This window comes from Hippopotamus amphibius, chromosome 15, assembly GCF_030028045.1.
Source record: "Hippopotamus amphibius kiboko isolate mHipAmp2 chromosome 15, mHipAmp2.hap2, whole genome shotgun sequence".
NCBI lineage: Eukaryota > Metazoa > Chordata > Mammalia > Artiodactyla > Hippopotamidae > Hippopotamus > Hippopotamus amphibius.
This window is the reverse complement of record NC_080200.1, coordinates 5,676,926-5,700,755: the sequence shown is the minus strand read 5'-3', so window position 1 is coordinate 5,700,755 and position 23,830 is coordinate 5,676,926. Positions and strand designations below refer to the sequence as shown.

General features: G+C 43.7%; 1 protein-coding gene across 1 annotated transcript in view; it reads left to right on the top strand.

Annotated features, from left to right (window-relative positions):
• The first annotated feature begins 794 nt into the window (after positions 1-794).
• Positions 795-23,830, top strand: part of LOC130837398 (adhesion G protein-coupled receptor E1-like) — a 62,394-nt gene continuing 39,358 nt past the window's right edge. Inside the window, exons 1-13 of the mRNA XM_057710303.1 lie at positions 795-860; positions 980-1,099; positions 2,970-3,125; positions 3,237-3,356; positions 5,200-5,355; positions 5,475-5,594; positions 7,261-7,407; positions 10,596-10,751; positions 10,871-10,990; positions 17,140-17,286; positions 21,844-21,984; positions 22,066-22,212; positions 23,364-23,452. Coding sequence (XP_057566286.1) covers positions 827-860; positions 980-1,099; positions 2,970-3,125; positions 3,237-3,356; positions 5,200-5,355; positions 5,475-5,594; positions 7,261-7,407; positions 10,596-10,751; positions 10,871-10,990; positions 17,140-17,286; positions 21,844-21,984; positions 22,066-22,212; positions 23,364-23,452 — 1,653 coding nt within the window. The 5' untranslated portion in view covers positions 795-826. The remainder of the gene's footprint in view (positions 861-979; positions 1,100-2,969; positions 3,126-3,236; positions 3,357-5,199; positions 5,356-5,474; positions 5,595-7,260; positions 7,408-10,595; positions 10,752-10,870; positions 10,991-17,139; positions 17,287-21,843; positions 21,985-22,065; positions 22,213-23,363; positions 23,453-23,830) is intronic.

Below are 23,830 nucleotides of genomic sequence, written 5' to 3'. Positions count from 1 at the left end.
ATGTGGAATATAGCAAAATAGTACAAATCAACCAGTTTTCAAGGCAGAAATAGAGACACAGAAGTAAAGAAACAACATACGGACACCAAGTGAGGAAAGCAGGGATGGTTTGGGGGGGGGGAATTAATTGCAAGCTTGTGATTGCCTTATATGCATAACTAATAAGAAGAAAAATCCCAAATTGTACACTCTAAATATATGCAGTTTATTGTATGTTAACTGTATCTCAAAAAATGTTCAAAAAAAAAAGGGCATACGTGATGGGACTTCCCTGGTGGCACAGTCTTTAAGAACCTGCCTGCCAATTCAGGGGACTTCGATTCGATCCCTGGATATGGAAGATTCCACTGCAACTAAACCGGCACACTATAACTACTGATCCTGTGCTGTAGAGCCAGTGAGCCACAACTATTGAGCCCCTGTGCCACAATTACTGAAGCCCATGCTCCGAGAGCCCATGCTCTGCAACAAGAGACGCCACCATAATGAGAACCCATGCACTGCAAAGAACTGTAGGCCCTGTTTCCTGCAACTAGAGAAAGCCTGAATGCCGCAATGAAGACCTAATGAAGCCAATTAATAAATAAATAAATTTACAGAAAAGATCTTATGGGATGGTAGACATTGTTTCCATCATCTTTGGAAAACACAAACGGTTTCACAAGATGAAGAAAATTTGTAACTCTGACTCTTTTTCTCTCCAGATATAGATGAATGTTTTCAAAGACACTCAGCCTGTGGTCCGAACTCAATCTGCATAAACATGATGGGAAAGTATAGTTGTGGCTGTTTGCATGGTTTCTCTTCTCCCACTGGAAATGGCTGGATGCCAGGAGAGCCAGGTCATTTCACTTGCACAGGTAATGCTTCCAGGCTCTCAGGCATGGTTCGGTGTACAGCTGCTATTGAGTTGGATGCATGTGTTTCTCACCTCAGCCACCTAAACTTTTTGTCTCCTCTCTCCTCCACTGCTCCTCAGACATTAATGAATGCCTCCACAGTGGGGTCTGCCCAGAGGATTCTGAGTGTACCAATTCTTTGGGAAGCTACAGTTGCAGGTGCCCAGTTGGATTCACCTTTCAAAACGCCATCTGTGAAGGTATAGAGAACCTGCTCTTCTTTGCCTACTCAATTAAATCAGAGCTTTAATTGATGATCCAATGAGGTAGACATTATGGTCCTCATTTTGGGAATGATCCAATTGAGGTTCAGTGAGGTAAAGTCACTTGTCCAAGGATACAGAGTTACTACGTGGGAGAACCTGGATTTGACCTTTCATTGAGGGTCAAGTATGAGTTAAGCAGTGGGTCAGGCAGTGCTTGAGAGAAACAGAGGGCTGTATCCTGAGCATGATTCACGCCCACCCCCACCCACCCCCGGAGGGAGATCTTGACAGGTTCTGGAGATACTAATCGTTGTCCAAACCAGTGGTGGTGGTGGAGTTGTCTGTGTTTCTGTGACCTGGTGGGTAGAGACCAGAGATCCTGCTAAACATCCTGCAATGCACAGAACAGCATCCTCACTACCAAGAATGATCTGGTCCCAAATGTCAGTACCACCAAGATAATCTCTGTCCTGGGAATCGCTCAGACCCAAACTTCAAACTTCTCCCTAAAAGGTATTTGAATGAATACCTGAGACTTATTTCTGATCCTCGCTTCCCTTCTGTATTAAATCAGTCATCATCTCATTGGGCAATCACCCTGTTAAATACGTCTTGCATCCCTCCAATCCTCTCACTCCTTTGTTTCAGTTTCACAAGTATTACAGCAGGGTCCTCACTTGTCTCCCCATTTCTTTGTTGTTGCACCCCCGAATCTATCCTCTGCACCATGGCCAGAATATTGTCATCCAGAGATAAGGGCTCCATCTTCCTGAGTCTGCTGCACCACAATTATTTTTTCAAAAGTATGGTGACTGCATCAGGCAAGGTATGGAGTGATGGAGCCCTCATCATGTCCCTTTGGCTTGGAGTTAGAAGTTTTTGAAGTCATCTCGGACTTTTCGGATCTCTTTACAGCAGTTAGATTTTTGCTGTGTAACGAAACGCCATGAAACAAAAAAACCGATGTGGTTTTGGCCACTTGATCCCACGTGTTGGTAGTTTAGGTTGGGCTCTGCTGGTCAGCTTTGTGGGTCTCCACTGGGCTTATTCATGTGTTTATGGTCAGCTGTCAATCAGCTTTTCTGATCTTGGCTGGGCTGCCTCACATATCTGGGGCTCATCAGTGGTGATCCATCTCTCTTGCAATTTGTCTTTTTCTTATGAGCCTTGGGTTTGTTCACATGCCAGAGGCAAGGTGCCCAAAGTATGAGCAGAAACAAATAGGCTTCTTGACGACTAAGTTTGGGACTGACACCACATCACTCTTGCTGTATTTATTGGCCAATGCCAGTGACAGAGCCCCTTGAGTCAAGGTCTGGGGAAACAAGATCCACGTCTTGAAACGAGGAATGGCAATATCACATTGTATGGACCAAACCTCATCTGACGGTGTGGACACAGGGAGGAGCAAAGAATGATAGCCATGTCTGCAATCTAAGATCATTATGGGTGGATATTATTTGCCACCCTCTTCCTTGCGTGCAGTTTGTATTTTCCAAAGATTGTTGAAACGTCTTCCATCGCATGAGCTCTTTTATTTTTAAATTTGTTTATTTATTGATTGGCTGTGTTGAGTCTTTGTTGCTGCATTCAGGCTTTCTCTAGCTGCAGCAAGCATGGGATACTCTTCATTGCAGTGCAACGGCTTCTCATTGTGGTGGCTTCTCTTGTTGCAGAGCATGGGCTCTAGATGTGTGGGCTTCAGTACGCAAAAGAAGACCCAATGCAGCCAATCAATGAATAAATAAATAAATTTAAAAAGAGGTCTTATGGGATGAAAGACATAGTTTGAAATATCTTTGAAAAATATAAAGTGCTTCACAAGGTGAAGAAAATTTGTAACTCTGACTCTTTTTCTCTCCAGATATAGATGAATGTTTTCAAAGACCCTCACCCTGTGGTCCGAACTCAATCTGCATAAACATGATGGGAAAGTATAATTGCGGCTGTTTGAATGGTTTCTCTTCTCCCACTGGAAATGGCTGGATGCCAGGAGAGCCAGGTTATTTCAACTGTACAGGTAATGCTCTCAGGCATGGGTTTGGTGGACAGCTGCTATGGAGTTGGGTACATGTGTTTCTCACCTTAGCCACCTATTCTTTTGTCTCCTCTCTCCTCCACTGCTCCTCAGACATTAATGAATGCCTCCACAGTGGGGTCTGCCCAGAGGATTCTGAGTGTACCAATTCTTTGGGAAGCTACAGTTGCAGGTGCCCAGTTGGATTCACCTTTAAAAACTCCATATGTGAAGGTATAGAGAACCTACTCTTCTCTTCCTACTTGATTAATTCAGACCTTTATTTGATGATCCAATGAGGTAGGTATTATGGCCCTCATTTTGGGAATGATCCAATTGATGCTCAGAGAGGTAAAGTCACTTGTCCAAGGATACACAGCTATTAAGTGAGAGAACCTGGATGTGACCTCCCATTGAGGGTCTACTGTGAGTTAAGCAGTGAGTCAGACTCTGCTTGAGAGTAAGAGAGGGCTCTATCCTGAGCATGATTCACCCACCCTCCCCAGAGGGAGATGTTGACAAGGTCTGGAGACATTTATGGTTGTCCAAACTGGTGGTGGTGGTGGTGGTGTTTGTGTTACTGTCAACTGGTTGGTAGAGACCAGAGATCCTGCTAAACATCCTGCAATGCACAGCACAGCCATCCCACAACCAAGAATGACCTGATTCCAAATGTCGGTATCGCCAAAATAAACTCTGTCCTGGGGATCACTCAGACTCAAACTTCAAAACTCTTCCTTAAAAGGTATTTATATGAAGACTTGAGAGTTATTCCTGATCCTTGCTCCCCTTCTGTATTAAATCAGCCATCACCTCATTGGGCAATCGCCCTGCTAAATTCATCTTGCCTCTCTGCACTCTTCTCACTCCTTTGTTTTGGTTTCACCAGTATTAGAGCAGGGTACTCACTTGTCTCCCTATTTGTTTGTTGTTGCACCCTCGAATCTATCCTCTTCACCAGGGCCAGAATATTGCCAGCAAGAGATAAGGGCTCCATCCTCCTGAGTATTTATTTAAAGTAGGGTGATTGCATCAGGGAAGGTGTGGAGTGATTGAGCCATCATCTTGTCCCTTTGCCTTGGAGTTAGAGGTATTTGAAGTCATCGCTGACTTTTCTGATCTCTTTGTAGCAGTTAGATATTGCTGAGTAAAAAAATGCCCTGGAACAAAATAACCAACATTTGTTTTAGCCACTTGATGCCACGTGTTGGCAGTTTAGGTTGGGCTCTGGTGGTCAGTTCTTTGGGTCTCCACTGGGCTTGTTCATGTGTTTGTTGTCAGCTGTGGGTCAGCTTTGCTGATCCTGGCTGGGCTGCCTCACACATCTGGGGCTCATCGGGGGTGATCCTTCTCTCTTGCACTTTGTCTTTTTCTTATGAGCAAGGAGTTTGTTCACACGCCAGAGGCAAGGTGCCCAAAGTATGAGCAGAACCAAATAGGTTTCTTGAAGACTAAGTTCAGGACTGACACCACATCACTCGTGCTGTATTTATTGGGCAATGCAAGTCACAGAGCCGCTCGAGTCAAGGCCTGGGGAAACGAACTCCATGACTTAAAGAGAGGAGTGGCAACATCACATTTTATGGCACAAACCTCATCTGAAGGTGTGGACACAGGGAGGAGCAAAGGATGACAGCCATGTCTGCAATCTATGATCATTATGGGTTGATAGTATTTGCCACCCTCTTCCTTCTGTGCAGTTTGAATTTTCCAAAGATGGTTGAATATATGTCCTCAATCCCATAAGCTGTTGTATTTTTAAATTTATTGATTTATTGATTGGCTGCATTAGGTCTTTGTTCCTTCTTTCAGGCTTTCCCTAATTCCAGCAAGCATGGGATACTCTTCATTGCAGTGCAACGGCTTCTCATTGTGGTGGCTTCTCTTGTTGCAGAGCATGGGCTCTAAGTGTGTGGGCTTCAGTATGCAAATGAAGACCGAATGCAGCCAATCAATGAATAAATAAATTAAAAAAAGATCTTATGGGATGGAAGTGATAATTTCAAACATCTTTGAAAACTACAAAGTGTTTCACAAGATGAAGAAAATTTTTAACTCTGACTCTTTTTCTCTCCAGATATAGATGAATGTTTTCAAAGACCCTCACCCTGTGGTCCGAACTCAATCTGCATGAACATGATGGGAAAATATAATTGTGGCTGTTTGAATGGTTTCTCTTCTCCTACTGGAAATGGCTGGATACCAGGAGAGCCAGGTCATTTCACCTGCACAGGTAATGCTCTCAGGCTCTCAGGCATGGGTTTGGTGAGCAGCTGCTATGGAGTTGGGTACATGTGTTTCTCACCTTAGCCACCTAATCTTTTGTCTCCTCTCTCCTCCACTGCTCCTCAGACATTAACGAATGCCTCCACAGTGGGGTCTGCCCAGAGGATTCTGAGTGTACCAATTCTTTGGGAAGCTACAGTTGCAGGTGCCCAGTTGGATTCACCTTTCAAAACGCCATCTGTGAAGGTATAGAGAACCTGCTCTTCTTTGCCTACTCGGTTAATTCAGACCTTTATCTGATGAACCAATGAGGTAGGCATTATGGTCCTCATTTTGGGAATGATCCAATTGAGGCTCAGAGAGGTAAAGTCACTTGTCCAAAGATACACAGCTATTAAGTGGGAGAACCTGGGTGTGACCTCCCATTGAGGATCTCCTATGAGTTAAGCAGTGGGTCAAACAGTGCTTGAGAGTAAGAGAGAGCTCTATCCTTAGCATGATTCACCGCCCCCCCCACGTCCTGGGAGGAGATTTTGACAAGGTCTGGAGATGCTTTTGCTTGTCGAATCCGGTGGTGGTAGTGGGGTTGTTTCTCTAACTGTGAACTGGCGGGTAGAGACCAGAGATCCTGCTAAACATTCTGCAATGCACAGCACAGGCTCCCCACCACCAAGAATGATCTGGTCCCAAATGTCAGTACCGCCGAGGTAAACACTTGTGGGGGGATCACTCAGACCCAATCTTCAAAGGTTTTCCCTAAAAGATATTTGAATGAAGACCTGAGATTTATTCCTGAGCTTTGCTCCCCTTATGTATTAAATCAGTGATCGTTGCATTGGGCAATCACACTGTTAAGTATGTCTTGCATACCTCTAGTCTTCTCACTCCTTTGTTTCAGTTTCACCAGTATTACCACAGGGTCTTCACTTGTCTCCCCATTCCTTTGCTGTTCCACCCTCGAAACTATCCTCTGCACCACTGCCAGAATATTGTCATCAAGAGATAAAGGCTCCATCTTCCTGAATCAGCAGCACCACTATTATTTTTTTTTAAAAGTAGGGTGACTCCATTAGGAAAGTTTTGGTGTCATCAAGCCCTCATCCCTTCCCCCTGGTTTGGAGTTAGAGTTATTTGAAGTCATCACTGACTTTTCTGATATCTTTGTAGCAGTTAGATATTGCTGAGTAAGAAAACACCCTGCAATAAAATAACCAACAATTGTTTTAGCCACTTGATGCCACGTGTTAGCAGTTTAGGTTGGGCTCTCCTCGTCAGTTCTTTGGATCTCCCCTGGGCTTGTTCATATGTTTGTGGTCAGCTGTGGGTCAGCTTTTCTAATCTTGGCTGGGCTGCCTCCCATATCTGGGGCTCATCGAGGGTGATCCATCTCTCTTGCACTTTGTCTTTTTCTTATTATGCTGGGGTTTGTTCACATGCCAGAGGCAAGGGGCCCAATTATGAGCGGAACCAAGTAGGTTTCTTGAGGATTGATTTTGGAACTGACACCACATCACTCGTGCTGTATATGTTGGCCGATGCAAGTCACAGAGCCACTTGAGTCAAGGCCTGGGGAAACAAACTCCATGTCTTTAAGAGGGGAGTGGCAACATCACATTGTATGGCACAAACCTCCGGTCAAGGTGTGCACACAGGGAGGAGCAAAGGATGACAGCCATGTCTGCAATCTATGATCATTATGGGTTGAAACTCTTTGCCACCGTCCTGCTTGCATACAGTTGGCCTGAATATTTTCTCTTGGCTGTGGCTAAGTGCCAGGTGCTTAGGGAGAAGGGGAAAGCCTGGACATTGGGGAGTGTCAGGTGAAGAGCTGGATGAGTGAATCTCCTATTTGCAGTCTCGCGTCCTCTCTGCTTCCTCTGCCTTGACCCGGGTTGTCATTTCCACTCACCAGATGTGGACGAATGTTCCAATTCCAGCACTTGCCCCGAGCATTCGAGTTGCCACAACAGTCTTGGAAGCTACTCTTGTGTCTGCAACCCAGGGTTTGAATCCACCAGTGGAAAGATGAGTTTCCAGGGTCCGGGAGAGACGTGTGAAGGTAGGTGCGGGGGTCGTTTGCGGAATAAAGTCCAATCTGTTTGCAAAGACAGCAGTGGTGGGGTCAGAGTTGTGGTGGGTCTCAGCTGAGTTCAGAGGCCTCATCTGCAAAGCTGAAGCCAATAAGCATTCACTCACTGAAGCATTCATTCAACCAACGCCTCTTGAGCACCTGCTATATGCCAAGCAGTATTCTAGGGATGGAGGGTACAGCAGCGAGTAACAAAGGAAAAGTACTTGTCCTCCTGGAACTTATCATCCAGTGTGGGAGAGAAATATAACAAAGAAAATACATGCATGAACACGTGTGTTAGGGGTAGTTAAAGGAGATGAGGACAAAGAAGACAGGATAGGTGGGTAGGGAATATATGAGGGTGAGGTTGTAGTTCTTTTGGTAAGGTTTTGTTTTCCATTAGAGTATAGTTGATTAACAATATTGTGCTAGTTTCAGATGTACAGAAGGGTGATTCAGTTAAATGTATACATATAAATATATTTTTCGGATTCCTTCCCATTATGGTTTATTGTAGAATATTGAATCCAGTTCCCTGTGCCATACAGCAGGCCCTTGTTGTGTATCCATCCTATATATCATAGTTTGCATCTGCTAATCTCAAACTCCCAATCCATCCTTTCCCTGCTCTCCCCCTTGGCAACCACAAGGCTGCTCTCTCTGTGTGTGAGTCTATTTCTGTTTTGTAAATACGTTCATTTTTCTTCATATTTTACATTCCACATATAAGTGATATCACATGGTGTTTCTCTTTTTCTGTCTGACTTACTTCACATAGTATGATAATTTCTAGATTCATACATGTTGCTGCAAATGGCATTTCTTCTTTTTTTATGCCTGAGTAGTATTGTACACATGTACCACGTCTTCTATATATCCATTTATCCGTTGATGGAGATTTTGGTTGTTCCATGTCTTGGCTATTGCAAATAGTGCTGGTATGAACATTGGGGGGCATGTGTGTTTTCAAATTATAGTTTTGTCCAGGTATATGCCCAGGAGTGGGATTGCTGGATCATATGGCAACTATCCTTTTAGTGTTTTGAGGAACCTCCATACTGTTCTCCAGAGTGGCTGCACCAATTTACATTCCCACCAACAGTGTAGGAGGGTTCCTTTTTCTCCACAGCCTCTCCAGCATTTGCTATTTGTCGATTTTTAGTGATGCCCATTCTCACCGGTGTGAGGGGGTGCCTCAAGGTAGTTTTGATTTGCATTTATCTAATAATTAATGATATTGCGCATCTTTTCATGTCTGTATTGCCCATCTGCACAAACATCATTTTTTAAAACTTTGGGCTGCAGTTTATGGGTTATTCAGTAAGCACAGTGGTCTTGTGGGTCCTTTGATTTTTACCAAGGGGTGGAAGCAAAGTTCCCCATCTAGACAATAGTGGTACTACAGCAAGGGTCTTATCTATTGTGTGTCTTTGACCTGTGGTACCTAAGATACTGTGACTAGTTGATAAATATTTGTCACATGAAGCAACATGCTACCTTATTCTTTTGGTCAACTGCAGACTTCATCACCCTGCAATTGATAGACCCTGAGTTGTGTCTAGTGTTTTATTACTTAAAGGCGGAACAAGCGTTCTTGTGATCTTCACTTGATGTATAGTGGCAGGTCCATATTTCTCTCTAGGAGAGGTGTGGTTTGCTGGGAGGGACTTATAAGGGACTTGCCTTAAAGTTCTATCTGCGTGACAAGTGCATTGCAAATGCTTATTTAGGGTGAGTTGACAGAGTAAGGTTTAAGGAGATTAGGGGAACACTATGGTGTAATCTGCACAATTCTATGGATGCTTCAATGAGTGACTTCCTAGAGGTGGGTTTGCAAAGAGTTCTGGTCACCTATTGCTAGGGAACAGTGAACTGAATGCGTTAAAATGCCAGCCATCATTTCTTTTGTTCATGAGTGAATCTGCTATTTGGCTTGAGTTTGATGAGAATGGCTTGACTTTGTTCCACACAGTGTCAGTTGAGTTGGCTCAACTGGGGGATAGAGGATCCACTTTGAAGGTGGCTCAGTCACAAGGCTTTGAAGTTGGTGCTGGCTGTTGGCCGGGTGCTCCAGCAGGGCTGTGAGCTGAAGGTTTTAGGACTTCTCCACCTGGGCTGTTTTTTCATGGCTGATTGAGCTTCCTCCAAGTATGGTGGCTAGTGAAGCATGAGCATCTCAAGACAATAAGGTGGAAGTTTGTGACATTTTTATGATTTAGAATCGTATTTCTATAACCTAGTGTCACCACTGCCATAGTCCCAAGCATGCTCCAATTCAGTGGGAGGAAATATACACCCCAGCGCTTGATGGAAAGAGTACCAATGAAAGGGCATAGAATTAAGAGCATATGTGGTGAGTAAGAATGAATGAAACTGGGACTTTTGCAGAGACATGGATGGACATGGAGACTGTCATACAGAGTGAAGTGAGTCTGAAAGAGAAAAGTGAATATCGTATATTAATATATATATATGTGGAACATAAAAAATGGTAGAAATCTACCAGTTTGCAAGGCAGAAACAGAGACACACATGTAGAGAACAAACATATGGACACCAAGTGAGGAAAGTGGGTAGGATGGGGGAGAGGAATGAATTGAAGGTTGTGATTGCCATATACACATTACTAATAAGAAAAAAATTTACCAAATCGTGCACTCTAAATATATGCAGTTTATTGTATGTTAACTGTATCTCAAAAAATGTTCTAAAAATAAAAAAGAGCTTATGTGATGGGACTTCCCTGGTGGCACAGTCATTAAGAACCTACCTGCCAATTCAGGGGACTTCGACTCGATCCCTGGGTATGGAAGATTCCACTGCAACTAAACTGGCACAGTATAACTACTGATCCTGTGCTGTAGAGCCAGTGAGCCACAACTATTGAGCCCCTGTGCCACAATTACTGAAGCCCATGCTCCGAGAGCCCATGCTCTGCAACAAGAGACGCCACCATAATGAGAACCCATGCACTGCAAAGAACTGTAGGCCCTGTTTCCTGCAACTAGAGAAAGCCTGAATGCCGCAATGAAGACCTAATGAAGCCAATTAATAAATAAATAAATTTACAGAAAAGATCTTATGGGATGGTAGACATTGTTTCCATCATCTTTGGAAAACACAAACGGTTTCACAAGATGAAGAAAATTTGTAACTCTGACTCTTTTTCTCTCCAGATATAGATGAATGTTTTCAAAGACACTCAGCCTGTGGTCCGAACTCAATCTGCATAAACATGATGGGAAAGTATAGTTGTGGCTGTTTGCATGGTTTCTCTTCTCCCACTGGAAATGGCTGGATGCCAGGAGAGCCAGGTCATTTCACCTGCACAGGTAATGCTTCCAGGCTCTCAGGCATGGTTCGGTGTACAGCTGCTATTGAGTTGGATGCATGTGTTTCTCACCTCAGCCACCTAAACTTTTTGTCTCCTCTCTCCTCCACTGCTCCTCAGACATTAATGAATGCCTCCACAGTGGGGTCTGCCCAGAGGATTCTGAGTGTACCAATTCTTTGGGAAGCTACAGTTGCAGGTGCCCAGTTGGATTCACCTTTCAAAACGCCATCTGTGAAGGTATAGAGAACCTGCTCTTCTTTGCTTACTCGATTAATTCAGAACTTAATGTGATGATCCAAAGTGATAGGTAATGTACTCCTTTTTTTTGGGAATGATCCAATTGAGATTCAGAGATGTAAAGTCACTTGTCCACGGATACACATCTACTGTGTTTGAGAACGTGGATTTGACCTCCCATTGAGGGTCTACTATGAGTTAAGCAGTGGGTCAGGCAGTGTTTGAGAGTAACGGAGGGCTCTGTCCTGAGCATGTTGTCCCCCCACCCCGGGAGGAGATTTTGACAAGGTCTGGAGATGCTAATGGTTGTCGAACCGGTCGTGATGATGCGGTTGTTCCTCTAACTGTGACCTGGTGGGTAGAGACCAGAGATCCTGCTAAACATCCTTCAATACACAGAAGAGCTTCCCCACAACCAAGAATAATCTGGTCCCAATTGTCAGTATCACCGAGATAAACTTTGTCCTGGGAATTGCTCAGACCCAAACTTCAAAACTTTTCTTTAAAGGGTATTTGAATGAAGACCTGAGAGTTTTTCCTGATCCTCGCTCCCCTTCTGTATTAAATCAGTCGTCATCTCATTTGTCAATCGCCCTGATAGAACCTCTTGCATCCCTCTAGTTTTCTCCCTCCTTTGTTTTGGTTTCACCAGTATTACAGCAGCGTCCTCACAAGTCTCCTTAGTTCTTTGTTGTTGCACCCTCGAATCTATCCTCTGCAACAGGGCTGGAATATTGTCATCAAGAGATAAGGGTTCCATCTTCCTGAGTCTGCTGCACCTTTATTTTTTTTTTTAAAGTAGGGTGACTCCATCATAAAAAAATATGGATGATCAGGACCTCATCAGTTCCCCTTGGCTGGGAATTAGAGGTATTTGAAGTCATCTCTGCCTTTTGTGATCTTTTTGTAGCAGTTAGATATTGGTGAGTAAGAAAACATCCTGGAACAAAATAACCAACATTTGTTTTAGCCATTTGATGCCACCTGTTGGCAGTTTAGGTTGGGCTCTCCTCATCAGTTCTTTGGGGCTCCAATGGGCTTGTTAATTTTTCTGTGGTCAGCTTTGCTGATCTTGGCTGGGTAGCCTCACAGATCTGGGACTCATCGGGGGTGACCCATCCCTCTTGCACTTTGTCTTTTTCTTATTATCCTGGTATTTGTTCACATGCCAGAGGCAAGGTGCCCAAAGTATGAGCAGGACAAAATAGGTTTCTTGACGATTAAGTTTGGGACTGACACCACATCACTCCTGTATGTATTGGACAATTCCAGTCACAGAGCCACTCAAGTCAAGGCCCGGGGAAACAAAATCCACGTCTTGAAGAGAGGAGTGGCAGCATCACATTGTATGGCACAAACCTGCTCTCAAGATGTGGACACAGGGAGGAGCAAAGGATGACAGCCATATCTGTAATCTATGATCATTATGGGTTTAAACTATTTTCTATCCTCTTGCTTGTGTACGGTTTGTATTTTGCAAAGATGGTTGAAACAATGTCTTCCATTGCATAAGCTTTTATTTTTAATTTTTTTAATGTATTGATTGGCTGCGTTGGGACTTCGTTGCTGCATTCAGGCTTTCTCTAGTTGCAGCAAGCAGGGGATACTCTTCGTTGCAGTGCACAGGCTCTCATCGTGGTTACTCCTCCTGTTGCAGAGCATGGGCTCTAGGTGTGTGGGCTTCAGTAGGCATGCAAAGGCCCAATGTGGCCAATCAATGAATCAATAAATTTAAAAACAGATCTTATGGGATGGAAGACATCATTTTGAACATCTTTGAAAAATACGAAGTGTTTCACAAGGTGAAGAAAATTTGTAACTCTGACTCTTTTTCTCTCCAGATATAGATGAATGTTTTCAAAGACCCTCACCCTGTGGTCCGAACTCAATCTGCATAAACATGATGGGAAAGTATAATTGTGGCTGTTTGAATGGTTTCTCTTCTCCCACTGGAAATGGCTGGATGCCAGGAGAGCCAGGTCATTTCACCTGCACAGGTAATGCTCCCAGGCATGGGTTTGGTGGACAGCAGTTATTGAGTTGGGTACATGTGTTTCTCACCTTAGCCACCTATTCTTTTGTCTCCTCTCTTCTCCACTGCTCCTCAGACATTAATGAATGCCTCCACAGTGGGGTCTGCCCAGAGGATTCTGAGTGTACCAATTCTTTGGGAAGCTACAGTTGCAGGTGCCCAGTTGGATTCACCTTTAAAAACTCCATATGTGAAGGTATAGAGAACCTGCTCTTCTCTTCCTACTTGATTAATTCAGACCTTTATTTGATGATCCAATGAGGTAGGCATTATGGTCCTCATTTTGGGAATGATCCAGTTGTGGCTTAGAGAGGTAAAGTCACTTGTCCAAGGATACACAGTTACTATGTGGGAGAATCTGGACTTGACCTCCATTTGAGGGCCTACTATGAGTTAAGCAGTGGGCCGGGCAGTACTGGAGTGTAAAGGTGGGCTCTATCCTGGGAATGATTCACACCCCCGCCCCCCCCCGGGGGGGATATGTTGACAAGGTCTGCAGACGTTTATGGTTGTCCAAACCAGTGGTGGTGGTGGGGTTTTTTGTGTTACTGTCAACTGGTGGGAAGAGACCAGAGATTTTGCTAAACATCCTGCAATACACAGAACAGCCTTCCCACAACCAAGAATAATCTGGTCCGAAATGTCAGTACCGCCGAGATAAACTGTATCCTGGGAATTGCTCAAACCCAAACTTCAAAACTTTCCCCTAAAATGTATTTGAATGAAGACCTGAGAGTTATTCCTGCTCCTCGCTTCTGTTATGTATTAAATCAGCCATCATCTCATTGGGCAATCGCCCTGTTAAATACGTCTTGCATCCCTCCAATCTTCTCACTCCTTTGTTTTGGTTTCACCATTATTACAGCAGGGCCCTCACTTGTCTCCCTGTTTCTCTGTTGTTGTATCCTTGAATATATCCTCAGCACTACGGCCAGAATATTGTCATCAGGAGATAAGGGTTCCATCTTCCTGAGTCTGCTGCACCACTATTATATTTTTAAAAGTAGGGTGACTCCATCAGGAAAGGTATGGAGTGGTGGAGCCCTCATCATGTCCCCCTGCCTTGGAGTTAGGGGTATTGGAAGTCATCACTGACTTTTCTGATCTCTTTGTAGCCGTTAGATAATGCTGAGTAAGAAAACACCCTGGAACAAAATAACCAACATTTGTTTTAGCCACTTGATGCCACGTGTTAGCAGTTTAGGTTGGGCTCTCCTCGTCAGTTCTTTGGGGCTCCACTGGGCTTGTTCATATGTTTGTGGTCAGCTGTGGGTCAGCTTTGCTGATCTTGGCTGGGCTGCCTGCCATATCTGGGACTCATATGGGGTGATCTTTCTCTCTTGCACTTTGTCTTTTTCTTATTATCCTGGGGTTTGTTCACATGTCAGAGGCAAGGGGCCCAAGTATGAGCAGAACAAAATAGGTTTCTCGACAATTAAGTTTGGGACTGATACCACATCACTCGTGCTGTATTTATTGGCCAATGCCAGTCACAGAGCCACTCGAATCAAGGCCTGGGGAAACAGCTGCCTCGTCTTTAAGAGAGGAGTTGCTGCATCACATTGTATAGCACAAACCTGATCTCAAGGTGTGCACACAGGGAGGAGCAAAGGATGACAGGCATGTTTGCAACCCATGATCATTGTGTGTTGATAGTGTTTGCCACCCTCTTGCTTGTGTACAGTTTGTATTTTCCAAAGATCGTTGAAACAATGTCTTGCATCTCATGAGCTCCTTTATTTGTAAATTTATTTATCTATTGATTGACTGTTTTGGGTCTACTTTGCTTCATTCAGGCTTTCTGTAGTTGAGGCAAGTAGGGGATACTCTTCATTGCAGTGCACGGGCTCTCATCGTGTTTGCTTCTCTTGTTGCAGAGCATGGGCTCTATGTATGTGGGCTTCTGTATGCATGCAAAGACCCAACGTGGCTAATCAATCAATAAATAAATTTTAAAAAGATCTTATGGAATGGAAGTGATAATTTCAAACATCTTTGAGAAATACAAAGTGTTTCACAAAGTGAAGAAAATTTGTAAATCTGACTCTTTTTCTCTCCAGATATAGATGAATGTTTTCAAAGACCCTCACCCTGTGGTCCGAACTCAATCTGCATAAACATGATGGGAAAGTATAATTGCAGCTGTATGCAAGGTTTCTCTTCTCCCACTGGAAATGGTTGGATGAAAGGAATGTCAGGTCATTTCACCTGTACAGGTAATGCTCTCAGGCTCTCAGACATGGGTTCGGTGGACAGCTCCTATTGAGTTGGGTACATGTGTTTCTCACCTTAGCCACCTAATCTTTTGTCTCCTCTCTTCTCCACTGCTCCTCAGACATTAATGAATGCCTCCACAGTGGGGTCTGCCCAGAGGATTCTGAGTGTACCAATTCTTTGGGAAGCTACAGTTGCAGGTGCCCAGTTGGATTCATCTTTATAAATTCCATCTGTGAAGGTATAGAGAACCTGCTCTTCTTTGCCTACTCGGTTAATTCAGATCTTTATCTGATGAACCAATGAGGTAGGCATTATGGTCCTCATTTTGGGAATGATCCAATTGATGCTCAGAGAGGTAAAGTCACTTGTCCAAGGATACGCAGCTATTAAGTGGGAGAACCTGGATGTGACCTTCCATTGTCGGTCTCCTATGAGTTAAGGAGTGGGTCAAGCAGTGCTTGAGAGTAAGAGAGGGCTCTATCCTGAGCATGATTTACCCCTCCCACCCCCCGGTAGGATTATCTTGACAAGGTCTGAAGACATTTATGGTTATTGAAACCGGTTGTGGTGGTGTGGATTTTTGTGTAACTGTCAACTGGTTGGTAGAGACCAGAGATTCTGCTAAAGATCTTGCAATGCACAGAACAGCCTGCTCACAACCAAGAATGATCTGGTCCCAAATGTCAGTATCACCGAAATAAACTCTGTCCTGGGAATCGCTCAGACCCAAACTTCAAAACTTTTCCTTAAAAGATATTTGAATGAAGATCTGAGAGTTATTCCTGATCCTCACTCCTCTTTTGTATTAAATCAGCCATCATCTCATTTGGCAATCGCCCTGATAGATACCTCTTGCATCTCTCCACTCTTCTCACTCCTTTGTTGCAGTTTCACCAGTATTAGAGCAGGGTACTCACAAATCTCCCCATTTCTTTGTTGTTGCTCCCTCGAATCTATCCTCTGCAACGTGGTCAGAATATTGTCATCAAGAGATAAGGGTTCCATCTTCCTGTGTCTGCTGTACCTCTATTATTTATTTAAAAGTAGGGTGACTCCATCATGAAATGTATGGAGTGGTGGAGCCCTCATCATGTCCCCCTGCCTTGGACTTAGAGGTATTGGAAGTCATCTCTGCTTTTTCTGATCTCTTTGTAGCATTTAGATATTGCTGAGTAAGAAAACATCCAAGAACAAAATAACCAACATTTGTTTTAGCCACTTGATGCCACGTGTTAGCAGTTTAGGTTGGGCTCTCCTCGTCAGTTCTTTGGGTCTCCCCTGGGCTTGTTCATATGTTTGTGGTCAGCTGTGGGTCAGCTTTTCTAATCTTGGCTGGGCTGCCTCCCATATCTGGGGCTCATCGAGGGTGATCCATCTCTCTTGCACTTTGTCTTTTTCTCATTATCCTGGTGTTTGTTCACATGCCAGAGGCAAGGGGCCCAATTATGAGCGGAACCAAGTAGGTTTCTTGAGGATTGATTTTGGAACTGACACCACATCACTCATGCTGTATATGTTGGCCGATGCAAGTCACAGAGCCGCTCTAGTCAAGGCCTGGGGAAACAAACTCCATGTCTTTAAGAGGGGAGTGGCAACATCACATTGTATGGCACAAACCTCCGGTCAAGGTGTGCACACAGGGAGGAGCAAAGGATGACAGCCATGTCTGCAATCTATGATCATTATGGGTTGAAACTCTTTGCCACCGTCCTGCTTGCATACAGTTGACCTGAATATTTTCTCTTGGCTGTGGCTAAGTGCCAGGTGCTTAGGGAGAAGGGGAAAGCCTGGACATTGGGGAGTGTCAGGTGAAGAGCTGGATGAGTGAATCTCCTATTTGCAGTCTCGCGTCCTCTCTGCTTCCTCTGCCTTGACCCGGGTTGTCATTTCCACTCACCAGATGTGGACGAATGTTCCAATTCCAGCACTTGCCCCGAGCATTCGAGTTGCCACAACAGTCTTGGAAGCTACTCTTGTGTCTGCAACCCAGGGTTTGAATCCACCAGTGGAAAGATGAGTTTCCAGGGTCCGGGAGAGACGTGTGAAGGTAGGTGCGGGGGTCGTTTGCGGAATAAAGTCCAATCTGTTTGCAAAGACAGCAGTGGTGGGGTCAGAGTTGTGGTGGGTCTCAGCTGAGTTCAGAGGCCTCATCTGCAAAGCTGAAGCCAATAAGCATTCACTCACTGAAGCATTCATTCAACCAACGCCTCTTGAGCACCTGCTATATGCCAAGCAGTATTCTAGGGATGGAGGGTACAGCAGCGAGTAACAAAGGAAAAGTACTTGTCCTCCTGGAACTTATCATCCAGTGTGGGAGAGAAATATAACAAAGAAAATACATGCATGAACACGTGTGTTAGGGGTAGTTAAAGGAGATGAGGACAAAGAAGACAGGATAGGTGGGTAGGGAATATATGAGGGTGAGGTTGTAGTTCTTTTGGTAAGGTTTTGTTTTCCATTAGAGTATAGTTGATTAACAATATTGTGCTAGTTTCAGATGTACAGAAGGGTGATTCAGTTAAATGTATACATATAAATATATTTTTCGGATTCCTTCCCATTATGGTTTATTGTAGAATATTGAATCCAGTTCCCTGTGCCATACAGCAGGCCCTTGTTGTGTATCCATCCTATATATCATAGTTTGCATCTGCTAATCTCAAACTCCCAATCCATCCTTTCCCTGCTCTCCCCCTTGGCAACCACAAGGCTGCTCTCTCTGTGTGTGAGTCTATTTCTGTTTTGTAAATACGTTCATTTTTCTTCATATTTTACATTCCACATATAAGTGATATCACATGGTGTTTCTCTTTTTCTGTCTGACTTACTTCACATAGTATGATAATTTCTAGATTCATACATGTTGCTGCAAATGGCATTTCTTCTTTTTTTATGCCTGAGTAGTATTGTACACATGTACCACGTCTTCTATATCCATTTATCCATTGATGGAGATTTCGGTTGTTCCATGTCTTGGCTATTGCAAATAGTGCTGGTATGAACATTGGGGGGCATGTGTGTTTTCAAATTATAGTTTTGTCCAGGTATATGCCCAGGAGTGGGATTGCTGGATCATATGGCAACTATCCTTTTAGTGTTTTGAGGAACCTCCATACTGTTCTCCAGAGTGGCTGCACCAATTTACATTCCCACCAACAGTGTAGGAGGGTTCCTTTTTCTCCACAGCCTCTCCAGCATTTGCTATTTGTCGATTTTTAGTGATGCCCATTCTCACCGGTGTGAGGGGGTGCCTCAGGGTAGTTTTGATTTGCATTTATCTAATAATTAATGATATTGCGCATCTTTTCATGTCCGTATTGCCCATCTGCACAAACATCATTTTTTAAAACTTTGGGCTGCAGTTTATGGGTTATTCAGTAAGCACAGTGGTCTTGTGGGTCCTTTGATTTTTACCAAGGGGTGGAAGCAAAGTTCCCCATCTAGACAATAGTGGTACTACAGCAAGGGTCTTATCTATTGTGTGTCTTTGACCTGTGGTACCTAATATACTGTGAATATTTGATAAATATTTGTCACATGAAGCAACATGCTACCTTATTCTTTCAGTCAACTGCAGACTTCATCACCCTGCAACTGATAGACCCTGAGTTGTGTCTAGTGTTTTATTACTTAAAGGTGGAACAAGCGTTCTTGTGATCTTCACTTGATGTATAGTGGCAGGTCCATATTTCTCTCTAGGAGAGGTGTGGTTTGCTGGGAGGGACTTATAAGGGACTTGCCTTAAAGTTTTATCTGTGTGACAAGTGCATTGCAAATGCTTATTTAGGGTGACTTGGCAGAGTAGGGTTGAAGGAGATTGGGCACAGTATCTGTAATCTGCACAATTCTATGGATGCTTCAATGAGTGACTTCCTAGAGGTGGGTTTGCAAAGAGTTCTGGTCACCTATTGCTAGGGAACAGCCAACTGAATGCATTAAAACACCAGCAATTATTTCTTTTGTTCATGAGTGAATATGCTATTTGGCTTGAGTTTGATGAGAATGGCTTGACTTTGTTCCACACAGTGTCAGTTGAGTTGGATCAACTGGGTGACAGAGTATACACTTTGAAGGTGGCTCAGTCAGAAGGCTGACAAGCTGGTGCTGGCTGTTGGCTGACTGCTCCAGCAGGGCTGTGAGCTGGAAGTCTTAAGTGTTCTCCACCTGGGCTGCTTTTTCATGGCTGATTGAGCTTCCTCCAAGTATGGCAGCTAGTCAAGCATGAGCATCTCAAGACAATAAAGTGGAAGTGTGTGCCATTTTTATGGCCTAGCATGGTATTTTTATACCCTAGTTTCACCACTACCATAGTCACAAGCATGCTCAAATTCAAGGGAAGGAAATATAGATCCCAGTGCTTGATGGAAGGTGTACCAATAAAAGGGCATTGAATTAAGGGCATATGGGGTGGGTAAAAGTTAATGAAACTGGGACTTTTGCAGAGACATGGATGAACCTAGAGACTGTCCTCCAGAGTGAAGTGAGTCCGAAAGAGAAAAGCAAATATCTTATACTAACACATATATGTGGAATATATAAAAATGGTACAAATCAACCAGTTTGCAAGTCAAAAATAGTGACATAGAAGTAGAGAACAAACATATGGACACCAAGTGAGGAAAGCAGGGAGGGTTGGGGTGGGGGAATGAATTGGGATATTGAATTTGCATATATACATTACTAATAAGAAAAAAATACCAAATTTACACTCTAAGTATATGCAGTTTATTTTATGTTAAGTGTATCGCAGTAAAAGTTCTAAAAAAAAATATAAAAGGGCATATGTGATGGGACTTCCCTGGCGGCACAGTCATTAAGAACCTGCCTGCCAATTCAGGGGACTTAGATTCGATCCCTGGGTAGGGAAGATTCCACTACTACTAAGCTGGCACACTACAACTATTGATCCTGTGCTCTAGAGCCTGCGAGTCACAACTTTTGAGCCGTGTGCCACAATTACTGAAGCCCATGCGCCTAGAGCCCATGCTCCGCAACAAGAGAAGCTACCACAATGAGAACCCGTGCACTTCAGCGAAGACTAGGCCCCGCTTGCCACAACTAGAGAAAGCCTGAATTCAGCAATGAAGACCGAATGCAGCCAATCAGTCAATAAATAAATTAAAAAAAAAGATCTTATTGAATGGAAGACATTGTTTCAAGCATGTTTGGAAAATACAAACCGTTTCACAAGTTGAGGAAAATTTGTAACTCTGACTTTTTCTCTCCAGATATAGATGAATGTTTTCAAAGACCCTCACCCTGTGGTCCGAACTCAATCTGCATAAACATGATGGGAAAGTATACTTGTGGCTGTTTGCATGGTTTCTCGTCTCCCACTGGAAATGGCTGGATGCCAGGGGAGCCAGGTCATTTCAACTGTACAGGTAATGCTCTCAGGCTCTCAGACATTGGTTCGGTGGACAGCACCTACTGAGTTGGGTTCGTGTGTTTCTCACCTTAGCCACCTAATCTTTTGTCTCCTCTCTCCTCCACTGCCCCTCAGATATTAACGAATGCCTCCACAGTGGGGTCTGCCCAGAGGATTCTGAGTGTATCAATTCTTTGGGAAGCTACAGTTGCAGGTGCCCAGTTGGATTCACCTTTAAAAACTCCATCTGCGAAGGTATAGAGAACCTGCTCTTCTTTACCTACTTGATTAATTCAGAGCTTTTTCTGATGATCCAGTGCGGTAGGCATTAGGGTTCTCATTTTGGAAATGATCCAGTTGATGCTCAGAGAGGTAAAGTCACTTGTCCAAGGATACACAGCTATTAAGTGGGAGAACCTGGATGTGACCTCCATTGAGGGTCTCCTATGAGTTAAGCAGTGTGTTAGACAGTGCTTGAGAGTAAGAGAGGGCTCTATACTGAGCATGATTCACCCACCCCCTGCCACCGCCCCTGGGCAGAGATTTTGACAAGGTCTGGAGATGCTAATGTTTGTCCAAACAGATGGTGGTGGTGGGGTTGTTTCTCTAACTATGACCTGGTGGGTAGAGAGAAGAGATTCTGCTAAACATCCTGCAATGCACAGAACAGCCTCCCCACAACCAAGAATAATCTGGTCCCAAATGTCAGTACTGCCAAGATAAGCTCTGTCCGGGGGATTGTTCAGACCCAAACTTCAAAACTTTTCCCTAAAAGGTATTTGAATGAAGACCTGAGAGTTATTCCTGATCCTCGCTCCCCTTCTGTATTAAATCAGTCATCATCTCATTGTCAATCGCCCTGCTAAGTACATCTTGCATCTCTCCACACTTCTCACTCCCTTGTTTAGGTTTCATCATTATTACAGCAGAGTCCTCCTTTTTTTCCCTTTTCTTTGTTGTTGCACCCTCAAATCTATCCTCTGCAGTATGGCCAGAATATTGTCATCAAGAGATAAGGACTCCAGCTTCCTGTGTCTTCTGCAGCACTCTTATTTATTTAAAAGTAGGGTGACTCCATCAGGCAAGGCATGGAGTGATCATGCCTTCACCATGTCCCCTTTGCTTGCATTTAGAGATATTTGAAATCATCTCTGCCTTTTCTGCTTTGGAAGGGGAAGCATGATTTTTTTTTGGTTGGTGGCCCACTCTTCCTCATGCCCATTCTTGACTCCACAGATATTGATGAGTGCCTTGGTAGGTGCCTTTTCAATGCGACCTGCACCAACACCCCTGGGAGCTACAATTGTACCTGCCACCCTGGTTTTGCACCAAGCAGTGGACAACTCAGCCCTATAGACCAAAAATCAGACTGCATAGGTTGGTGGAGGGTTTGCTGGACATCCCTGGAAAGAAGTATCTCCTTACTCCTCTGAGTTGATATTCTTGAATTCTTTGCAGATGTTGATGAGTGCTTCCAGGATCCATCACCATGTGGCCCAAAATCTGTCTGCACCAATATCCTGGGCTCCTATATCTGTGGCTGCATTGTGGGTTTCCATCCCAATCCAGAAGGCTCCTGGAGATTTGGCAACTTTAGCTGCAAAAGTAATGCTCTCCTGACATGTCTTGGCAGTGGACTCTGTGTCTTGTTTTGGCTATAGAATCCTTACTTTTCCAGACTCTGGATCCTTCTCTTGCTTTACTTCATTCACATATTCTCTCTTTTTCTGTTCATTTACTCATTCATTAGTCACTCATTTGATAAATTATTTTTGGAGCATCAGTTAATTAATTAAACCAACAGACCCCTGCACTAGGTACTGAGGATTTATTCCTGCATATGATAGATATGATAGTTGCCCTCATGTTGCTTATGGTGTAGGGAAGGAAGCAGAGAGCACACACATAATTATTTAATAACCGCAAGTGTGACAATTGAAAAATTGCAAGCACTTTGTTGTGACTAATGGGATATTTAATATGCTCTGGGCAAGTGACATTTAAATGGAAACTTTAAGAAAGAGTAGGAGTTATCCAGATGAAGAGTGAAGATTACAGTGTTCCACATTATAGCATGTGCAAAGGCCCTGAGGCTAATGCACAGTGAGGGCCTGTGGAAATGGCATTTGCTTCATCTGAGGATGTGGGCAGGGGTCAGATTCTGCAGGACCTTGTGGGCTGTGTGAAGAATTTTGTAGTCTTTTTGCCAAGAATCATGGGGAACTTTGAAAGGTTTAAATTGGTTTTAAATTATGGATTATTTCATATATTAAAAGTGTAGATAACATATGTAGTTATGTTGGCAATGAAGTATAATAATAAAATGAGTAGATCTGAGGCCCTTGCCAACATGAGAACTAGATCTTCATCAATGCCATCGTGTTTCCTACATGCTTCTTCCCTATTTCGTATCCCTTTCTCCTCCCCAGAGGGAACTGCTTGGAACTTTGTGTTTGTAATTCATGTACTTAAAATATTCCCACTCTAAACATTTCTTGCTTTGTTTGGTTTTCTTTGGAGCTTTATAACAATGGTATCATATTATGTATAGTCTTTTATGATTTGCTTTTCTCACTTACCATCATGCTTCTCAGAGTCACTGATGTTACAGTGTGTAGCTGTAGTTTGTTCATTTCCACTGTTGTATAATATGGCAATGGATGGATTTCAAGCAGGGGGTGATGAAATCAGACTTGCCTTTTAATCATATCTTTCTGTGGTTAAGTTTGAGTTTGTCACTTATGTTTTCTTCTTAGGGGATCCCTTTAAGTGTAAAGAAGAAGTGACAGCCAACAATAAGTGGGCCCAGCAGTGCCAAGTGGGGGCAGCAGTAGAGCCTGAATATGTAAGTATTTTTGAAGGTTCTTAGTTCTTGAAGTTTTCCCAGAAGGCACTTAGGTAGGATGTTGTTTTTCAACTTTAGAAAATAACAGTTGCCTAGACCAGAAAGAAGTTTATTTCTTTCTTTGTAACAGTCTGAGAGTAAACTGCTAAGAGCTGACATGATGGTTCCATAATACTCTGCCATCACCAACACAAGACTCCCTAATTGTGGTCCAAAATGGCTGCTCCAGCTCCTGCCATCAAGCCCACATTCCAGCTGGTGGGCAGGAGAGAAGGGAAGTGAAAGGCACAGTCCTTCTCTTAATAATATGACCCAGCATCACTTTTGCTTACACCTAGCTTCAAGGAAAGCTGGAAAGGAAGGCCACTTGTTTATCTA